The sequence below is a fragment of the Alosa alosa genome, chromosome 11 (genome assembly GCF_017589495.1).
Source record: "Alosa alosa isolate M-15738 ecotype Scorff River chromosome 11, AALO_Geno_1.1, whole genome shotgun sequence".
Lineage (NCBI taxonomy): Eukaryota > Metazoa > Chordata > Actinopteri > Clupeiformes > Clupeidae > Alosa > Alosa alosa.
The window spans coordinates 10,864,873-10,880,940 of NC_063199.1; the positions used below are offsets into that span (position 1 = coordinate 10,864,873).

The window sequence follows — 16,068 nt, forward strand, 5'->3', positions numbered from 1 at the left end:
GAATGTGCAGTGGAAAATACAGATGGCAGCAGCAGGGGACAATTATATGATGACTGTATTGCATGATATTCTCAGGGTCCCTGCAATATAAATGGTACTGACAGTAGTTTTGAGAACATGCCGGGACCCAGTAAGCCCATGACATTCTCTATTCCTGTATTGACAAGAAATAGAACACAAATGCATCGAGCTTATAGGGTAAACCAGTCCAATCTCCTACCCGCACCACATCAACCTCAGATTTCCCCATGGATCATATTTCCCCAACACTTACAGCAAAACTAGCACTCCTAAATATCAGATCTCTTTCAAACAAATCATTCTTAATTTATGATCTAATTTGCACACACAACCTTGATTTTTTACTTTTAACTGAGACATGGTTAGATCAAGCAAACAGTGCTGCTACTCTCATCGAATCAGCTCCCCAAACTTCAGTTTCTTGAGTGCTACCAGAGCAAATAAAAGAGGTGGGGGATAGCCACAATTTTCAAGACGCCTTTTCAGTGCAATCAGTCGTCATTCGGTGACTTTACTTCATTTGAATATCTGTGTGCATGCATTAAGTCTTCTCCTCAGATTTTATTACTGACAATTTACAGGCCTCTAAAACATTCAGCTAAAGTTTTTCTTGAAGAGCTAGGTGAACTGCTATCAGTAGTGCATAGAGTTTGACTGTCTTATTATATCAGGGGATCTAAACTTGCATGTGGATAATCCTGAAAACAATTATGCCAAGGAATTCATTGCACTAATCGATACTTTCTCCCTAACACAGCATGTACAGGGGCCAACACACTCTCTCGGCCATACCCTCGACCTTGTTATCACAAAGGGTCTCGATGTCTCTACAGCTGTTAAAGACCTGGCCTTATCTGATCATTTCTGCGTGTTCTTTGATGTGTCTATGTCCCCACACACTCAAAACACAGCTATGATGGTAAAAAGGAGAATCATAATGGATCAGACAAGTGCTCTCTTTGAGCAAGCACTTTCACTAAAGTCAAGTCAACTGTCAGACTCTAAAGACTTATTTGATCACTTTAATGCAAAAATTGCAAACATTATGGATGACATTGCTCCATTACAATTCAAGAAAGTTAAGGACAAACAGAAAGCACCATGGAGGCAAAATCCAACAGTTAAACTTCTAAAAAGAGAGTGTAGGAAGACTGAAAGAAAATGGCGTAAATGCAAACCTCAGATCCACTATGAAATCCATAAAGAGATGCTCCGCACAAATAACTCTGAAATATGCAAAGCAAGACAGTCTTTCTTTTCTAACATTATCAATAGAAGTTCAAATAACACTCGTATTCTATTTTCAACTGTTGATAAGTTAACAAATCCCCCCTCACAATTAGCGCCTGAACTTCTCTCAACTAATAAATGCAATGAGTTTTCATCTTTTTTAAAGGTAAAATTGACAAAATCAGACTCAACATATCTGCTCAATTACAAATTCAACAACCTGAACTTCCAGCAACAAACAGAGGGAAACTAAACTTGATGTCAGAGTTCAGCTTGATAGACTACTGAAAACACTTGAAAAAAACGTACAGAATCTCAGCTCTTCCACATGTGTCTTAGACACTCTGCCTACCAATTTCTTCAAAACTGTTTTTCACCTCATAGCGTGGGATGTCCTTCAAATTGTAAATGTATCACTGCTGTCTGGCACTTTTCCTAAGTCACTGAAAACAGCTGTTGTAAAGCCACTTCTCAAGAAGAATAACCTGGATGCCTCCATGCTAAACAATTACAGGCCCATATCCAATCTACCTTTTATTGGCAAAATTATTGAAAAAGTAGTCTTTAATCAATTAACCACCTTCCTAACATCAAATGGGTATTTTGATTACTTTCAGTCTGGTTTTCGGGCAAATCACAGCACTGAAACAGCTCTCATTAAAGTTTCCAATGACATACGCCTCAACACAGATTCAGGTAAAACATCAGTCCTAGTGCTACTGGACCTTAGTGCAGCATTTGACACTGTTGATCACAATATTTTACTACACAGACTAGAACACTGGGTTGGATTTACAGGCATAGTAATCAGCTGGCTAAAATCATATCTACAAGAAAGGAGCTTCTTTGTTGCCATCGAAACTGTACCTCAACACCAACGTCCTTGACCTGTGGTGTTCCCCAGGGGTCGATCTTGGGGCCACTATTATTCAACCTCTATATGCTCCCCACTTGGACAAATCATTCAAAATAATTTGATTTCATATCATAGCTATGCAGATGACACACAAATTTACTTAGCTCTATCACCAAATGACTATGGTCCTCTTGAATCTATGTGTCAGTGTATAGAACAAATCAACACCTGGATGTCTCAAAAATTTTCTTCAGCTGAACAAAGAAAAACTGAAGTAATTATATTTGGTAAAAATGAGGAAAGACTTAGGGTTGCCACTCTCCTTGACACAAAAGGGTTGAAGGCAAAGGATACTGTTAAAAAACCTTGGTGTATTAATTGACAGTGATCTAAATTTCAACAGCCACATGAAAGCGATAACTAAATCAGCTTTTTACCACCTCAAAAATATTGCCAAACTCAGAGGGCTGATGTCAAAACATGACTTAGAAAAACTCATTCATGCATTTATCTCCAGCAGGGTTGATTACTGCAATGGACTGTTCACAGGCCTTCCTAAAAAGACTATTAAACAGCTTCAGGTGATACAAAATGCAGCAGCTAGGACTCTAACAAAAACTAAAAGAACTGACCACATTACTCCAATTCTTAAGTCCTTGCACTGGCTTCCAGTAAGTCACAGAATTGACTTTAAAGCACTATTGCTTGTTTATAAATCAGTAAATGGAGCAGGACTGTGAGGAGGTGATCTCCCCCCTCCTCACTGCCACGCTGTGAACTCTTGATAGAGTAGCGTTTGGCGAGGTTACTCGCAGCAGGTACCCTGGTTACGTTGCGCAAGCAAAGCGCAACGCGGAGTTCGTATTCACATTCATATTTACGCACACTCGCATGAAACACACCAGGACTTTGATGAACAATGTAATGCTTGTGGACAAGTATAAGTATATATACTTTTTTGATCCCGTGAGGGAAATTTGGTCTCTGCATTTAACCCAATCGGTGAATTAGTGAAAAACAAACAGCACACAGTGAACACACAGTGAGGTGAAGCACACACTAAGTGAGCTGCCTGCTTCAATGGCGGCGCTCGGGGAGCAGTGAGGGGTTAGGTGCCTTGCTCAAGGGCACTTCAGCCGCGGCCCACTGGTCGGGGCTCGAACCGGCAACCCTCCGGTTACAAGTCCAGAGTGCTAACCAGTGGGCCAAGGCTGCCCCCAATGTTGGTATGTTTGCTGGGAACTTGGGCAACATGCCAGGACTGGGGAAAAGTTTGTGGCGCCATTGCAACAGCGTCGCATTTTGGCGTTTTCACGCACAGAGCTCCGCGACAGGAAAACGCACTCATTTATCATTTCTTCCTTTCTGCATTACAAAGTAATTTACATACCATCTTTGACACGTAGTGAGGGCCCTACTGCCATGTCTCATTTTCCACCGTTAATTTCCCCATAGTCACGAACACAAGCATACCCAACTTACCTGTCTGCCGCTTCCAGCTCAACTGCCTATGCGAAGCGCGCTCGCTGGGAGAGGAGGGGTTTTCTCTCCAGCCTCGGAGCTGTGGGAGCTTGCATTGTGAACATTGGGGGGGGGGGGGCGTGCATTTAGCCATGATATGAATGTTTATTTCCTTGTTGTTATGTTGTTATGAATATATATTGGTGGTGGATAATCGCGATTATGTATATTTTTAAATGGGGTGAGCCACTTGGCTCTGATTGGTGTCAATTTGTAAGGGAGGGGTTTCCTTGTTAAAAGGGAGCCTCATTTCTGTTCAAGGGAGCGTTGGTGTGAGAGCTAAATGCTGATGGGCTGTAAGTACAATGCTCTGCTGACTTGTGTTTTTTTTTGACTGGCTAAAGATATGGTTGTTTTTTTTGCTTGTGCCAAACCGGGAGCTACAAGCTAATAGCTAAAAGCCCAGTATTTTTGTTGGACATTTATTTAATTTGCATCTTTGGTTATTTTTGGATTATTTTGCAATACTACATTTGGCATTTCACCCCGTGTGGGTATTCATGGAACTGCACCTTTTTTAAGAATAAACCACCACCTATGCTTGTACATCTTGCCTTGTGAGCCTCCTTCCACCTCCCAGAGTCCAGCCTTGCCTCACCCGCACCCAAGGTACCGCGAGCCCATTCACAAGGACCTAAATACTTGTCAGACATGCTTCAGCAGTACACACCTTCTCGTCCTCTCAGGTCCCAGGTGAAAAACCTGCTAGTAAAACCTACAGTTAGAACTAAACATGGTGAAGCAGCTTTTAGCTGCTATGCAGCTCAGCTGTGGAACCAACTGTTGGATGACATTAAAAAGGCCCCAACTGTAGCCAGTTTTAAATCTAGACTTAAGACCAAACTGTTCTCAGATGCTTTCTGCTAACTGTGCCGAGTTACAAATTCTGAATCTGCCTTGATAATTATTCTACTTTGTCTTTTATTACTTTTTTTTACTACTTTTGCCTTTGTTTTTGCTTACTAATTAGTCTTTATTTTTAAATGATTTTACCTTGTGTTTTATGTTTTCTTTTTATTATGATCTTTACCTTTTAACTATTCTTTGACTATATTGCCCTTCTATGCTTTTATTTGTTATTATTGTTTGGTTTTGTTTATGTAAAGCACATTGAATGACCTGTGTATGAAATGTGCTATATAAATAAACTTGACTTGACTTGTTTGATTACTTGCTGTTTACTTTTGTGTCTTCCAGAGCACATCCTCATGTCAGGCTACACAGCTTTCTAGCCTACATTAGGTCATCACGTTAGAAGCAAAGGTTTGTGATCTAACTTTTATTGTTGTGCTAGTTAGTTTCTAGAAGTCTTTTTCTAGTAGGCCAATACAGGTTCTTATGTGCTCGTCAATGTTTGGGAAAGTCAATTCATGGGTTTCTTCAGGTCACTTTCCACAGGTGTATAAAATCAAGCACCTCGATTATGAATGCAGACTGCATGGTGCTTGATTAATACACCTGTGTAAATGGACCTGATGAAACCCATGAATTGCATAACAGATAGAATTGATATTACCGAATGTCTTCTTGTGGGTGTGCTACTTAGTACATCATACACCTTACCACAGTCACTAAAATATTTTTGAAAAAATAAAAAAAAATTGTTTCCATTGTGCCAGTAAAGTTTTGTGTGAGATAGTGAATGTCCTGTGTGCTATTAGTATCTTGTAACTTGACAGTAATACACATTTATTTACTTTAGGTACCCAAACAGAATACTTCATGAAAAGTATGAGTATTGATACAAGCACTTCGGATACACCATGGGCATGGGGGCCTGCTACCTCTACTGCCATCGAGCCTGTTCATCCAAGGCCAGCTAGAAGACCTCGGGTTGATCAAGAGGAAGAGGAGGATGAAGGCGACATCTCCACAATAACACCTGATGGCTCCACCTATGGCCCAGCGCAATCAAAGAGCTATGTAATAAAATCATCACAGCCAACGAATGTGTTTTGTGTGTTGTCCCTTCGGATCCCCAGGACAATACAAGCCGAAACAACAACTCAGACCTTTTTCCCTAAATAATCCCAGCACCATCTTACAAAGGATCTGTAGGCCAGATGTCTGCATCGTCTGGCAAAAAGAGGACATTGTTAATTCTGTGCATAGTTTGAATGTTCTTGTTTTGTGTTTGCATTATTTTAATAGACTGCAATATTACTATTTGTCAGTGTTTCACGGACCACCGAGCAAAAAAAAAAAAAAGTAGACGTACTTCAACAGTATATTACACAATAGGCCTTCTCACTGAACCACCTTGCTTATGGTGTCAGAGGATTCATATGATTTAAACTGGCATAGGTTACATCAGTGTTGCAGAACTGTTTGGATTTACATACAAGTTGGTTCAATATTGCAAACAACTCATCTATTATATTTTACCACATCTACTTGCGGACCACACTTTGAGTACCACTGCTGTATGTAAATATAATAAAGTTGTTTATTGGAAATTGACCTGTTTTGTATATTTGATTTAGGAGTTTCATCAGTTTTTGTCCCTTTTAAGCTAAAGTTTTATCTTACCTTTCATATCTTCTGTCTCAGAGGGCCATAGTAGTCATAGTCGAATGTTTAGTGCATTTTGAAGGGAGTACATTATGCTAAGGCAGACTGGTTCTAATCCTGGGTGCAGGGTCATACAGACAACAGGGGTACTAGTTATGCCCATTTTTCGAACCACATGAGCAATCCCCTTACGAAAAAGTAGTATAGGAATCTTATAGTATTTGGGACAAAATTTTATAGTAATCTTATAGGAATAATTATTATAGGAATAATTGGGACATACTGTACCCAGACGGCACACATAAATCTTACCGATGAATGCCGTTAGTCTAGAAGACATCGCATAGGAAGCGTTTGCTCATTGGCAAGACATCCCGGCAAATCATCGAAAACGACAATGAGCCAATGTTTCAACGACTCATCGTTTGCACATTGGCAAGACATCGCCGGGATGTCGGCAAATCATCGAAAACGACAATGAGCCAATGTTTTAACGACTCATCAACTATGCCCACCCCCGGCTTATACAACCTTTATTTATTTAGGTCAGAACTTGAGATTGCACATTTTACACTAGGCTATAAATGATTAGATCTATAAAGACACAAGAAAGATGCCAGAAATATTTTCAATTCATTTTATTTAATGTTTAAAAAAGTCTGAATGATGAAAAAATGCTGTTAGAAAATGTTCCCCCAAAAATCAGGTTCTTCTCCTGCAAGAGACAAAAACAACAATTAATTCACCACAACACTTTCATCTTTAAAGTCTACACTTACCGATTGCTGTTAAGGAATTTTCATAGATGCAGAGAACCACTACCGAGCTCGGAGAAATAGATTTCAAACCCATTAGCATTACCTCAGCTATTTGATATTTCAATCAAGCAGAGACGAGCTAATGCCGTTACTTGGCTAGCGCGCTAACGCCGGCCAAAACACGAACTCTGGAAGTGACTAGAGAAAGTTGGGACTGAAACGTAGCCTACATTTGCTTTGGGAACTTTGCCTGATGCATTTATCTGTGCATTTCCTCTGTGCAAAGGCGTTATGATGACACGACCAGCAGGTTAGCTCAGCCAAGACAGTAACGTTAGCTAATAGCCTAGCTCCCACTCCTCTCCATACAAAAACGACAGCCTTTCCTGGGTTAAATCTCACGGTCAAATAATAACTTGCTATTCTTACACCCAAGCATATTGCTGTCCTTGTACCGGTAATCATGGATGCTGTAGTGTTAACATTTCGCCATAGCCGCTAGCTAGGTTTAACATATTTTCCAGTGTTAGCTGCTAGCTCAACTAGCTAACGTGAATTAGTTCACAACGAAGTTGTAATTACCCCAAAACAGCTCTTTAGAAAGTAATGTACACCAAGTTATGGCTTAGGCTAGCAGGCAAATATATAAACAGTCATACAATTGACACAATGCCTATTTTCTGACAATTTACATGAGTGAATTTACCAACCTAAAAAAATCGCTGCTCCAGGAGGTTGATCTGACGTGCCTGGCTGCCTGCTACACACGCAGAAAAAGAACAGATAGAGCGGGATGTGCGTCTGGTAGTAGGAACGATCAAAAGCCAACATACATGGATGCTGGGGTAAAAAAAAACAGATGGCGGGATCTGCTTTGGGTAGTAGGAACGATCAAAAGCCAACATACATGGAAGCTGGGGTAAAAAAAAACAGATAGCGGGATCTGCTTTGGATAGTAGGAACGATCAAAAGCCAACATACATGGAAGCGACTTCAGGCCGATACCCCTGCGACATTATTATATGGGAGGATTCCATGCTGATCTGAAACCGACATCGGGCAGATGTATGTGTGCTGTCTGGGTAGAAGTACTACTAATAACTCTATAATATCCTGTAACCGCTAGTTTTTCTATAGTAGTCTTATAGTACCTTAGTACATAGTATGTCCAAATACTATAGTATTCCTATAAGATTACTGTAATATTTAGTCCCAAAATACTATAAGATCTACTAAGATTCCTATAGTAGGCTACTTTTTCTGTCATACGTGACAGAAAACAACTTGAGTAGGCTAACCTCTGCCAATGTTAGGCTATCAAAGCCATAGTTCTCATTACCGGAGAAGTCTTGCAGCACACATTCTCTCCTTCTGTAGGCATTCTGGTACAATTCCAGCAAAATATAGCTAGGTAGGTGTGTTTGCATTTAGATCTATATATATATTGGGCTATGACCTAGTGGTCTTTCAATGAGAGTATCATGGAATTAAAACCATAACTATCTAGCTATTCCGATAGCATTAGTAGGCTAGGTCAGTGGCTGAACTGCATTTAGGGTGCTTACTGTGTTGTGAAGTAAAATATCTACTAGGAAGATCGCAAAGACTTTTGACTGTGTAAAGAAATAGGTCTTTATTTTAAAACGTTTCCAACTGTTTATTACTTGAATGCAAGATGACGATTGTCACAAACGTTTACCTCTTTTAGGAGAAATTTTAAGCTGACAGGCAATTGTTACCATTCTATTAAACCAACGTTCACCGACAAACGATCAGGAAGCGGTTCTTCTTCCTACTCGGATACTAGGATCAAACACATGAAGTTTGACTCGAGTTTAGCCAGGTTTTAGCACTGTAAAGTTGAATATGGAGCATAGCACAGGCAGAATCGGATGAGGACGCACTGGAGGAAGCGTCACAGTACTGTTAGCCAATCAGAGGTGAATTCATTAGCATGTCATTAATATTCATGACTAGAGGCGAAATCCAGTCGTTCCTCCCCGCCCATCTTCCCCACCAAACTAGAACAGCATGAAACAGACGCAGGACAGCATTTTTTTCACCAAAACCGGCTCACAGGGCATTCATCAATACTACAGACCACTGCGGAATCAATGAAAAAACGATGAGATGAGACCTTTAAAAATAGAATGGACAAATAGAATACCCTATAAGTCCAGGGCCAAATGGCCTAGTTTTTGAGATACCTCCACCCAATCATGTTTTTTTTTATATCTTTGATATGTGTAGTTTATGAAATGGATTGTTGTATAAAAATATTTTTTCTGCACAATTAGTTTTTTGGATGGTATTTGAATCCTCCCCAAAACCGGAAATTGTGAAAATTCCGGATTCTGCAAAAAGGACATTATTTGCTTTGTCACATATATCTTTGGAAGTAATGATCAGAAACTCACTAAATTTGGACTGTATGTTCCCAGGTTGTTGGCCCATACAATGAAGTGATACATTAACCATATTTTTATGAGTATGTAGCAAAAACATACCCTTCAACATACATGGAAGGCGGACATTGAAAAGGTAATACGAAATATGACATAACCATGTTTATTTTAAATTGCTTTCAAAACAAAATTGAGCAATAAAACAACTTGTTAATTTCTAATGTAACATCAGAGAACAATGACAGAATACACAAGACAATGCAGGACAGGATAAGAAAAGTGCAAATTCAAAATGGGAAGGAGATACTATAGATTTCATTCAAAGCAAGTGCTTTCTTGAAGATACTTTGCTATTAGATTTAATTCAAAAGTGTTTTCATGAAGATATATATATATATATATATAAGCAATGTATATCTTCAAGTCCCACAGTATCTTGGCTTGGTCATTCTTGACCACCTTTGGAGGTGTATCCCATTTTGACTGCAGCCCATACTTAGCACAGATGTTCCTATACTATCCCAGCCACCTGATTATGGCGCTCCATGTATGCCTTGCCTGCCAGCATCTTGCATCATGCTGTTATATGTTAGACTGTCTCAGGGGCTTCCTTACACAGCGTGCACCTTTGATCTTGCCTTGCATGGTAGACCCCACCCTCTATTTATTCTCAGGGCCTGCTCTTGTGCTGCCATGATCAGTGCCTCTATGCTGTCTGTCAGTCCAGCTGTATGGAGCCACTGGTAGGATTTCTCAGTGTCAGCTACCTCCTCTATCTGTCGGTGGTACATATTGTACAGGGTTGAGTCTTTGCATGATGGTTCCTCCTCACACTCCTCTTTTAGGTGTTTGCTGCCTGAAGTATTCAATAAGTATCCAATCACATGGGGCCATCTTCTGGATGTATTGGTGGATCTTAGTTGTTTCATCCTGGACACTCACTAGTCCTCGGCCCCCATTAGTCCTCTTAGTGTACAGCCTCAGGACGCTGGACTTGGGGTGAAACCCTCCATGCATTGTGAAGAGCTTTCTTGTCTTGATGTCAATGGCATCTATCTCTTCCTTTGGCCAGGTTATTATGCCTGCAGGGTACCTGATGACAGGTAAGGTGTTTCTGTTGATGGCCTGCATCTTATTCTTCCCATTCAGCTGGCTATTCAGGACCTATTCATCTCACCCTCTGTACATACTTGGCAGAAGCACCTTTCCTTGCTACGTCCTCTTGGTTCCCATTGACCCAAGGTATTTGTAGCTGTCCCCCACATTTGCTAGGTTGCCCTCTGGTAGTGTTATCCCCTCTGTTCTGACCACCTCTCTTTGTTACCATCCTGCCACACTTGTCTAGCCTGAATGTCATTCTGATGTCACTGCTGTAGATCCTGTGGTTCCATTTCGCAGTTTGTAGCCATAGCCACTCCTGTCAATGATCTGGCTCAGGGGGTCTATGCAGAACAGTAGTGGTGACAGAGCATCCCCTTGGTATATATCGCACTTGATGGTGACCTTGGCAATGGACTCAGAGTTGGCCTTGGGTTGTCTTCCATAGCACCATGGAGTTCTTGATGAAGGCTCTTGTCATTTTGATGTTGTAGAGTTCCAAGCATTCCAGGATCCATGTGTGCGGTATTGAGTCATAGGCTTTCTGGTAGTCAATCCAGGCAGTGCACAGGTTGGTCTGTCTAGCCTGGTAGTCTCTGAAGGCCCCTTTATCCACCAGTAGCTGTTGCTTGGTTCCTCTGGTGTTATTGCCAATCCCTTTCTGTTCTCTACTCATGTATTAACTGATGTGCCCACTCATCTTATCCTGTGACGATGTGCCGCCTCAGCAGCACATCGCACTATGGTTCTTTGATTATTATTTAATTAATGATGTATGTTATGTCAATTTCATGAATTTATTATTTGTGTGTGTTCAATGTGTTGGGTGCGTTCCTTTGCGCTCGAGGAGCATTGCTTAATATTTGATCACGTGTGTTTTTGGGGGTGCGCTATGGTAATTTTTGATGTCATGATGTTTGCTTTAGATGTCCGCCAGGTCTTCTACTGTCCTTACTGCTTAGTTGTGTTTTTATATTATATACTTTAATTACTCTTTCTGCTGTTAAAGAATGTGTTTGTGTTGTATGTATGCTGCTGCTGAGACCTTGAATTTCCCCTGGGGATCAATAAAGTATCTATCTATCTATCTAGGTAGGGGCGGTGTGCCCGTTTTGGGTGTTTAGACTTCAGCGGAGTCGGCAGAAGTAATTAGTTAATTGGCCATTTGAACGCTGGCTTTTCTCTATCCGGGGGTTCAAAGTTTTGTGACGCACGGTAAGGGTCAGGTCTGCTTTATATAGTGGTATGTAGCCTAGCCATAAGAGACCTTTAACCTGCTGTCTTTGCCTGATTTCTCCTTCACCACTCGGGTACTCTACCACACATCCACTATGATGCCTGAGAGGAGCAGGACTGTTTACCCTTCAGTCAGCCATCCAGGGTGGGTTCTATCACTTGGTATTTGGTTCATATGTGGCCAGACGGTCATGTAGGGAGGTTAGTCTCTAGTAGCTATGGACCATGTCTAGTCCAGTTCTTCATGCATGAGACCCTTTCTTGGATGTCTGCCGCTTTGATGGTCACTGGGTCTTCAGGGAGGTGGCTGTGTTCAACCCTTAGTTCTGCTAGCCATTGTGTATACATACTGTATCAGCTTTCCACAGTTCTGTTGTCTGTGACAGAAGTTTTCGCGGGGGATCTCAAACCAATTCTAAACGGTAACAGAGCCCGTCTACGGACAATTAACGTCAGCTATGTGAGGGGTACTATTTGGTTGAATGGTTATAGTTTTTGTTTCAGATGTTAACTGTTAGGTTGTATAAAATTATTTTCGTAACAGATTTTGGTGTTATAATTACAGGACTCCAGTGCCCCATATAGCCCCTTCCAGCACGTCGGACTCTCCTCAGCTTATTTCGGCGGGAACCCAGACAAGTAACACCGTGGGAATGCATTCTGTGGGAGTACAAAGTGCGCCATTGAAGACGACCTCAGTCGGCACACAGTTGTCCATGGGATCGCTGAAAACGGCACACATGAGAAGCAAAGGTATTGTGTGATGTAGTTGTTAACCAAGGTCTACTCTGTATTATATCTTCAGTACCTAGGACAAAATCATCAGCTGAATTATTTTTTTATTTTCTAATAAGATTTGTCTATATTATTTGCAGGTATCCAGACAAAGCTGCCTCTTCTCAGTGTAGGCACTGGAATCATTTCTGGTATAGACTCACCACTGGCGTCTACACCAATAAAGGGCCCAGGCTGTCGACCTAGCAAGAGACCACGGCTTGAGTTGGAGGACGAGGAGGAGAGCGACTCCTCAAATGAATTTCATAAGGAGCCTCTGGACTCGACTTACAACCCTGGAGATTCTGTACTTACAGAGGAATCTGACATCTCGTAAGTTTTTAGCATTGGCTACTGTTTAGTATTGGCTGTACTAAAAGCAGTATTGGCTACTGTTTTCAGTATATGGTTACCAGCGATACAACATTGCTATTATTCTAGAAAACATATTTAAAAGCTAATATTATGTTGTGTTTCTAATCTGTTAGGTTTGAGACACAGTCCACACATGATGAGGAAAAGTATATTGTTTTTGAAAGCTGCCTCAAACAGCTGTTTGAAAACTGTCCAGTGTGTAAGAAGGGCTGTAATCTCCAACGACGAAGGATGGGAACCTATGTGGCTTTCACTCAGCGATGTCAACACTGCAGTTACTTCAGAGAGTGGGAGAGTCAGCCCATGGTTGGAAGTACCCCTGTCGGCAACCTACAACTTTCTGCGGCTACCTACTTTACAGGGACCTCCTTCATCCAACTGGAAAAGGTAAGCATTTTACCATTTCAAACATGTGAATCTTTCTAGTGATGAACTAAACTGGTCTAAAACGCCTCTTATTTGTCTTTTCTTTAAAGCTGTGCAAGGCCATGCAACTCCAGATATTTCAGTATGACACCTTCAAAAGGCATGCAAGGAATTACATGGAACCGGCTATTGTTCATAAGTGGAAGATGGATCAGCAGAGTCATTTCCAGCATCAATTGCACCTTGGTGGGGTGGTTGCAGTAGGAGGAGACATGAGGGCTGATTCTCCAGGTTTGTAGAAATTTGAAATAGTCTGGCAACTAAATTATTAGTTTGCATTCTGAATCATATGACATCCCTTGATGGTGTGCTGAAAAGCTTTACACACTCTGTAATACATTTTTTTAGGGCACTCCGCAAAGTTTGGCAGCTACACTCTAATGAATCTGGAGAGCAACACCATTATGGACATCCAACTTGTTCAGGTATGTTTCTCTCTTTGGATTTGTTTGAATTTGAATCTTAAAAGTGTGTGACTTTGTCTAATGTTTTTTGTTTGTAATGACCATTCACTACCAGAGCAATGAAGTAGGTGGCAGCTATCATATGGAGAAGGAAGGACTGAAAAGATGCCTAGATCATCTGGAGTCGAATGGATTGAAGGTGGATTACATTGTGACAGACCGTCATCCACAGATCCAGAAATTTCTGAGGGAACGCAGCGTAACTCAGTTCTATGACGTTTGGCACTTTGAGAAAGGTAAAGTGTTTTCCTAATTCATATCCTAAACTTTGAAGTTAGCAATTAACAGATCGTATAATCAGTGTGTGCGGTAAACAGGTTTGTCCAAGAAACTTGAGAAAGCTTCGCACAATGAAGACTGTGATGTTCTGCAGAAGTGGCTACAGAGCATCAAAAACCATGTCTACTGGTGTGTCACGTCATCAAGCACTGGACCACTGCTAGCCACCTAGCTAATCACAACTAGCTAAACCACCTACAAAATGTTCATGTTCATGAAGACCCCCTTTTCCCCAAATGTCTGCATCCCGACCACGTCTCAAGGGACCCTAGCAAATGGTTACAACCTGGTATGTGCCAAATTATCTTTACTAAGAAAATAAAGTATTACATTTTTCCAGTCTTTTGTTGTGATGCAGGGGGGTTGATATTTCACCACGTGTTCTTATTTTACTGAAGGATCAGTTGCACTTCACAAAGCTGAGAAAATACTGCTCAACAAGAGAGTCCTGAAGGATGTAGAGAGACTCAGCCACCATCACCAGACCTCATCACTAGAGTCCTTCCACAGCCTGATACTACGTTTTGCACCAAAGAATGTAGTTTTCCCCTTCATGGGAATGTGCAGGTAATACACAATGTCATTATTTTAAAAGTGACTGATTGAGATGACTGTCAGTCATTCTATGTATTTAATCATTTTGCTGTGTTGTTACCATAGGTTGTATCTAGCAGCAATGCACCACAATGAAAATGCTATGCGGGAGCAAGCCACAACATCTACAGGACAGGCCGTTTTCAAGGTTGTTTTTCCAAAGGCGAAGAGGGGGGAAGGCATTGTGAAGCCTGTGAAAACAAATCCAACCTTCAGTAAGTTTGTTAAAGATTTTCTTTAAATACAGCCACAACAGTTTACAGATTGTTATGGATACATTTATTGGATTTGAATGCTATATTTTCCAGACTATGTACGTGAACTCATGAGGCTGCTCATGCAGGAAGTTTTTGAGGACCCTACATCTTTTGCAGAGGAATTGAAGACCATCCCCATCCCTCCAGATCTCTCAGCAGAATTCCCGAAAACTCCAAAGGCTGAGCTGGTTGCCCATCACGTCTCCCGCTTCAATCAATAGGTGGTCTGCACCACACATGACGGGATGATGACCCGACGACTAGGTCCTAAGTAACCCCAGCACCAGCTTACAAAGCTGCGATAGGCAAGATGCCTCAAACGCCTGAAGGGACAAGGCACAGTTCTCTGTTCAACTGTTTTCAAATGAAGAGTTTGGTTCCAAAACGCTACATCGACCATTTTAAAGAACTTTGATAAATAATTATTATTTTTTTACAATTTGTTTTGCAAGTAATTTCAGTAGAACTGTAATTGGGCATTAATTGATTTACCTTTACTCAATCAAAACAACAAAACAGCAAGTTGATTGATATTATCTGAAATACACAATAGAATAACATGACTCTTCAAATATTACCTCAAATGTTCATACTCTATAGAAGAAGCTATGCACTATTGTCATCAATGTTTACATGCATACAAATTACATAAGAATAATGCTTTTGTTTTGTTTAGTAAGAGCTTAATACAGCCAAAGTAACTTACTCTTCTTCTGTTCTGTGCCTAACAGGTCCGTAATCATATTTGTAAATGTTGCAGATATTTTGCAGACTGTATGGGTTTAGACACACAGGTTCTAGGCCTGGATTACTACCTAATAAAGAAAATAAGACAAGAACTACTACTTTTTTTTTTTACATAACAATGATTTATAATACAGTATGCAGCTGGCTGAGACTACAGTGAACTGGTGAGATTACTCGTTTACCATTACATATTAATTATAAAAATGTATCATTGATTAGTTTTTTTTACATAACAATAATTATAATACAGTATGCACCTGGCTGAGACTACAATGAACTGGTGAGATCACTCGTTTACCATTACAAGTGTAATGCTGATGCTTTATGCTAGAGATGTCATAAACATGCGTAGCCTAGTTCACTAGTAGGCCTAAGCTATTCATCTAAAGGGGATGTTATGCTAGGACATTAGGTCAGTCCATAGAAATAAACACCAAACCGTGTAGTAGCCTAGCCTAAAGTTACAGTTATCAGTTTTACCTTTGTGATTTCTCCGCAGCAGACGTTCTCCACTTC

The 16,068-nt window shown here is 40.7% G+C and overlaps 1 protein-coding gene and 1 long non-coding RNA gene across 2 annotated transcripts; one reads left to right on the forward strand and one right to left on the reverse strand.

Annotated features, from left to right (window-relative positions):
- The first annotated feature begins 12,289 nt into the window (after positions 1-12,289).
- On the forward strand, positions 12,290-14,525 carry LOC125303423. Its single transcript, XM_048257183.1, has 7 exons — positions 12,290-12,389; positions 12,512-12,743; positions 12,899-13,172; positions 13,262-13,442; positions 13,560-13,636; positions 13,731-13,911; positions 14,353-14,525. Exons 1-7 carry the CDS (start codon positions 12,290-12,292, stop codon positions 14,523-14,525), a joined length of 1,218 nt encoding a protein of 405 aa, XP_048113140.1.
- A 52-nt stretch (positions 14,526-14,577) lies between these two features.
- LOC125303880 lies at positions 14,578-15,628 on the reverse strand. The gene is made up of 3 exons (XR_007195131.1): positions 15,512-15,628; positions 14,912-15,128; positions 14,578-14,739 (listed from the first exon to the last, which is right to left on the reverse strand). It is a non-coding gene; the product is annotated as an uncharacterized LOC125303880 (long non-coding RNA).
- Between the last annotated feature and the right edge of the window lie 440 nt (positions 15,629-16,068).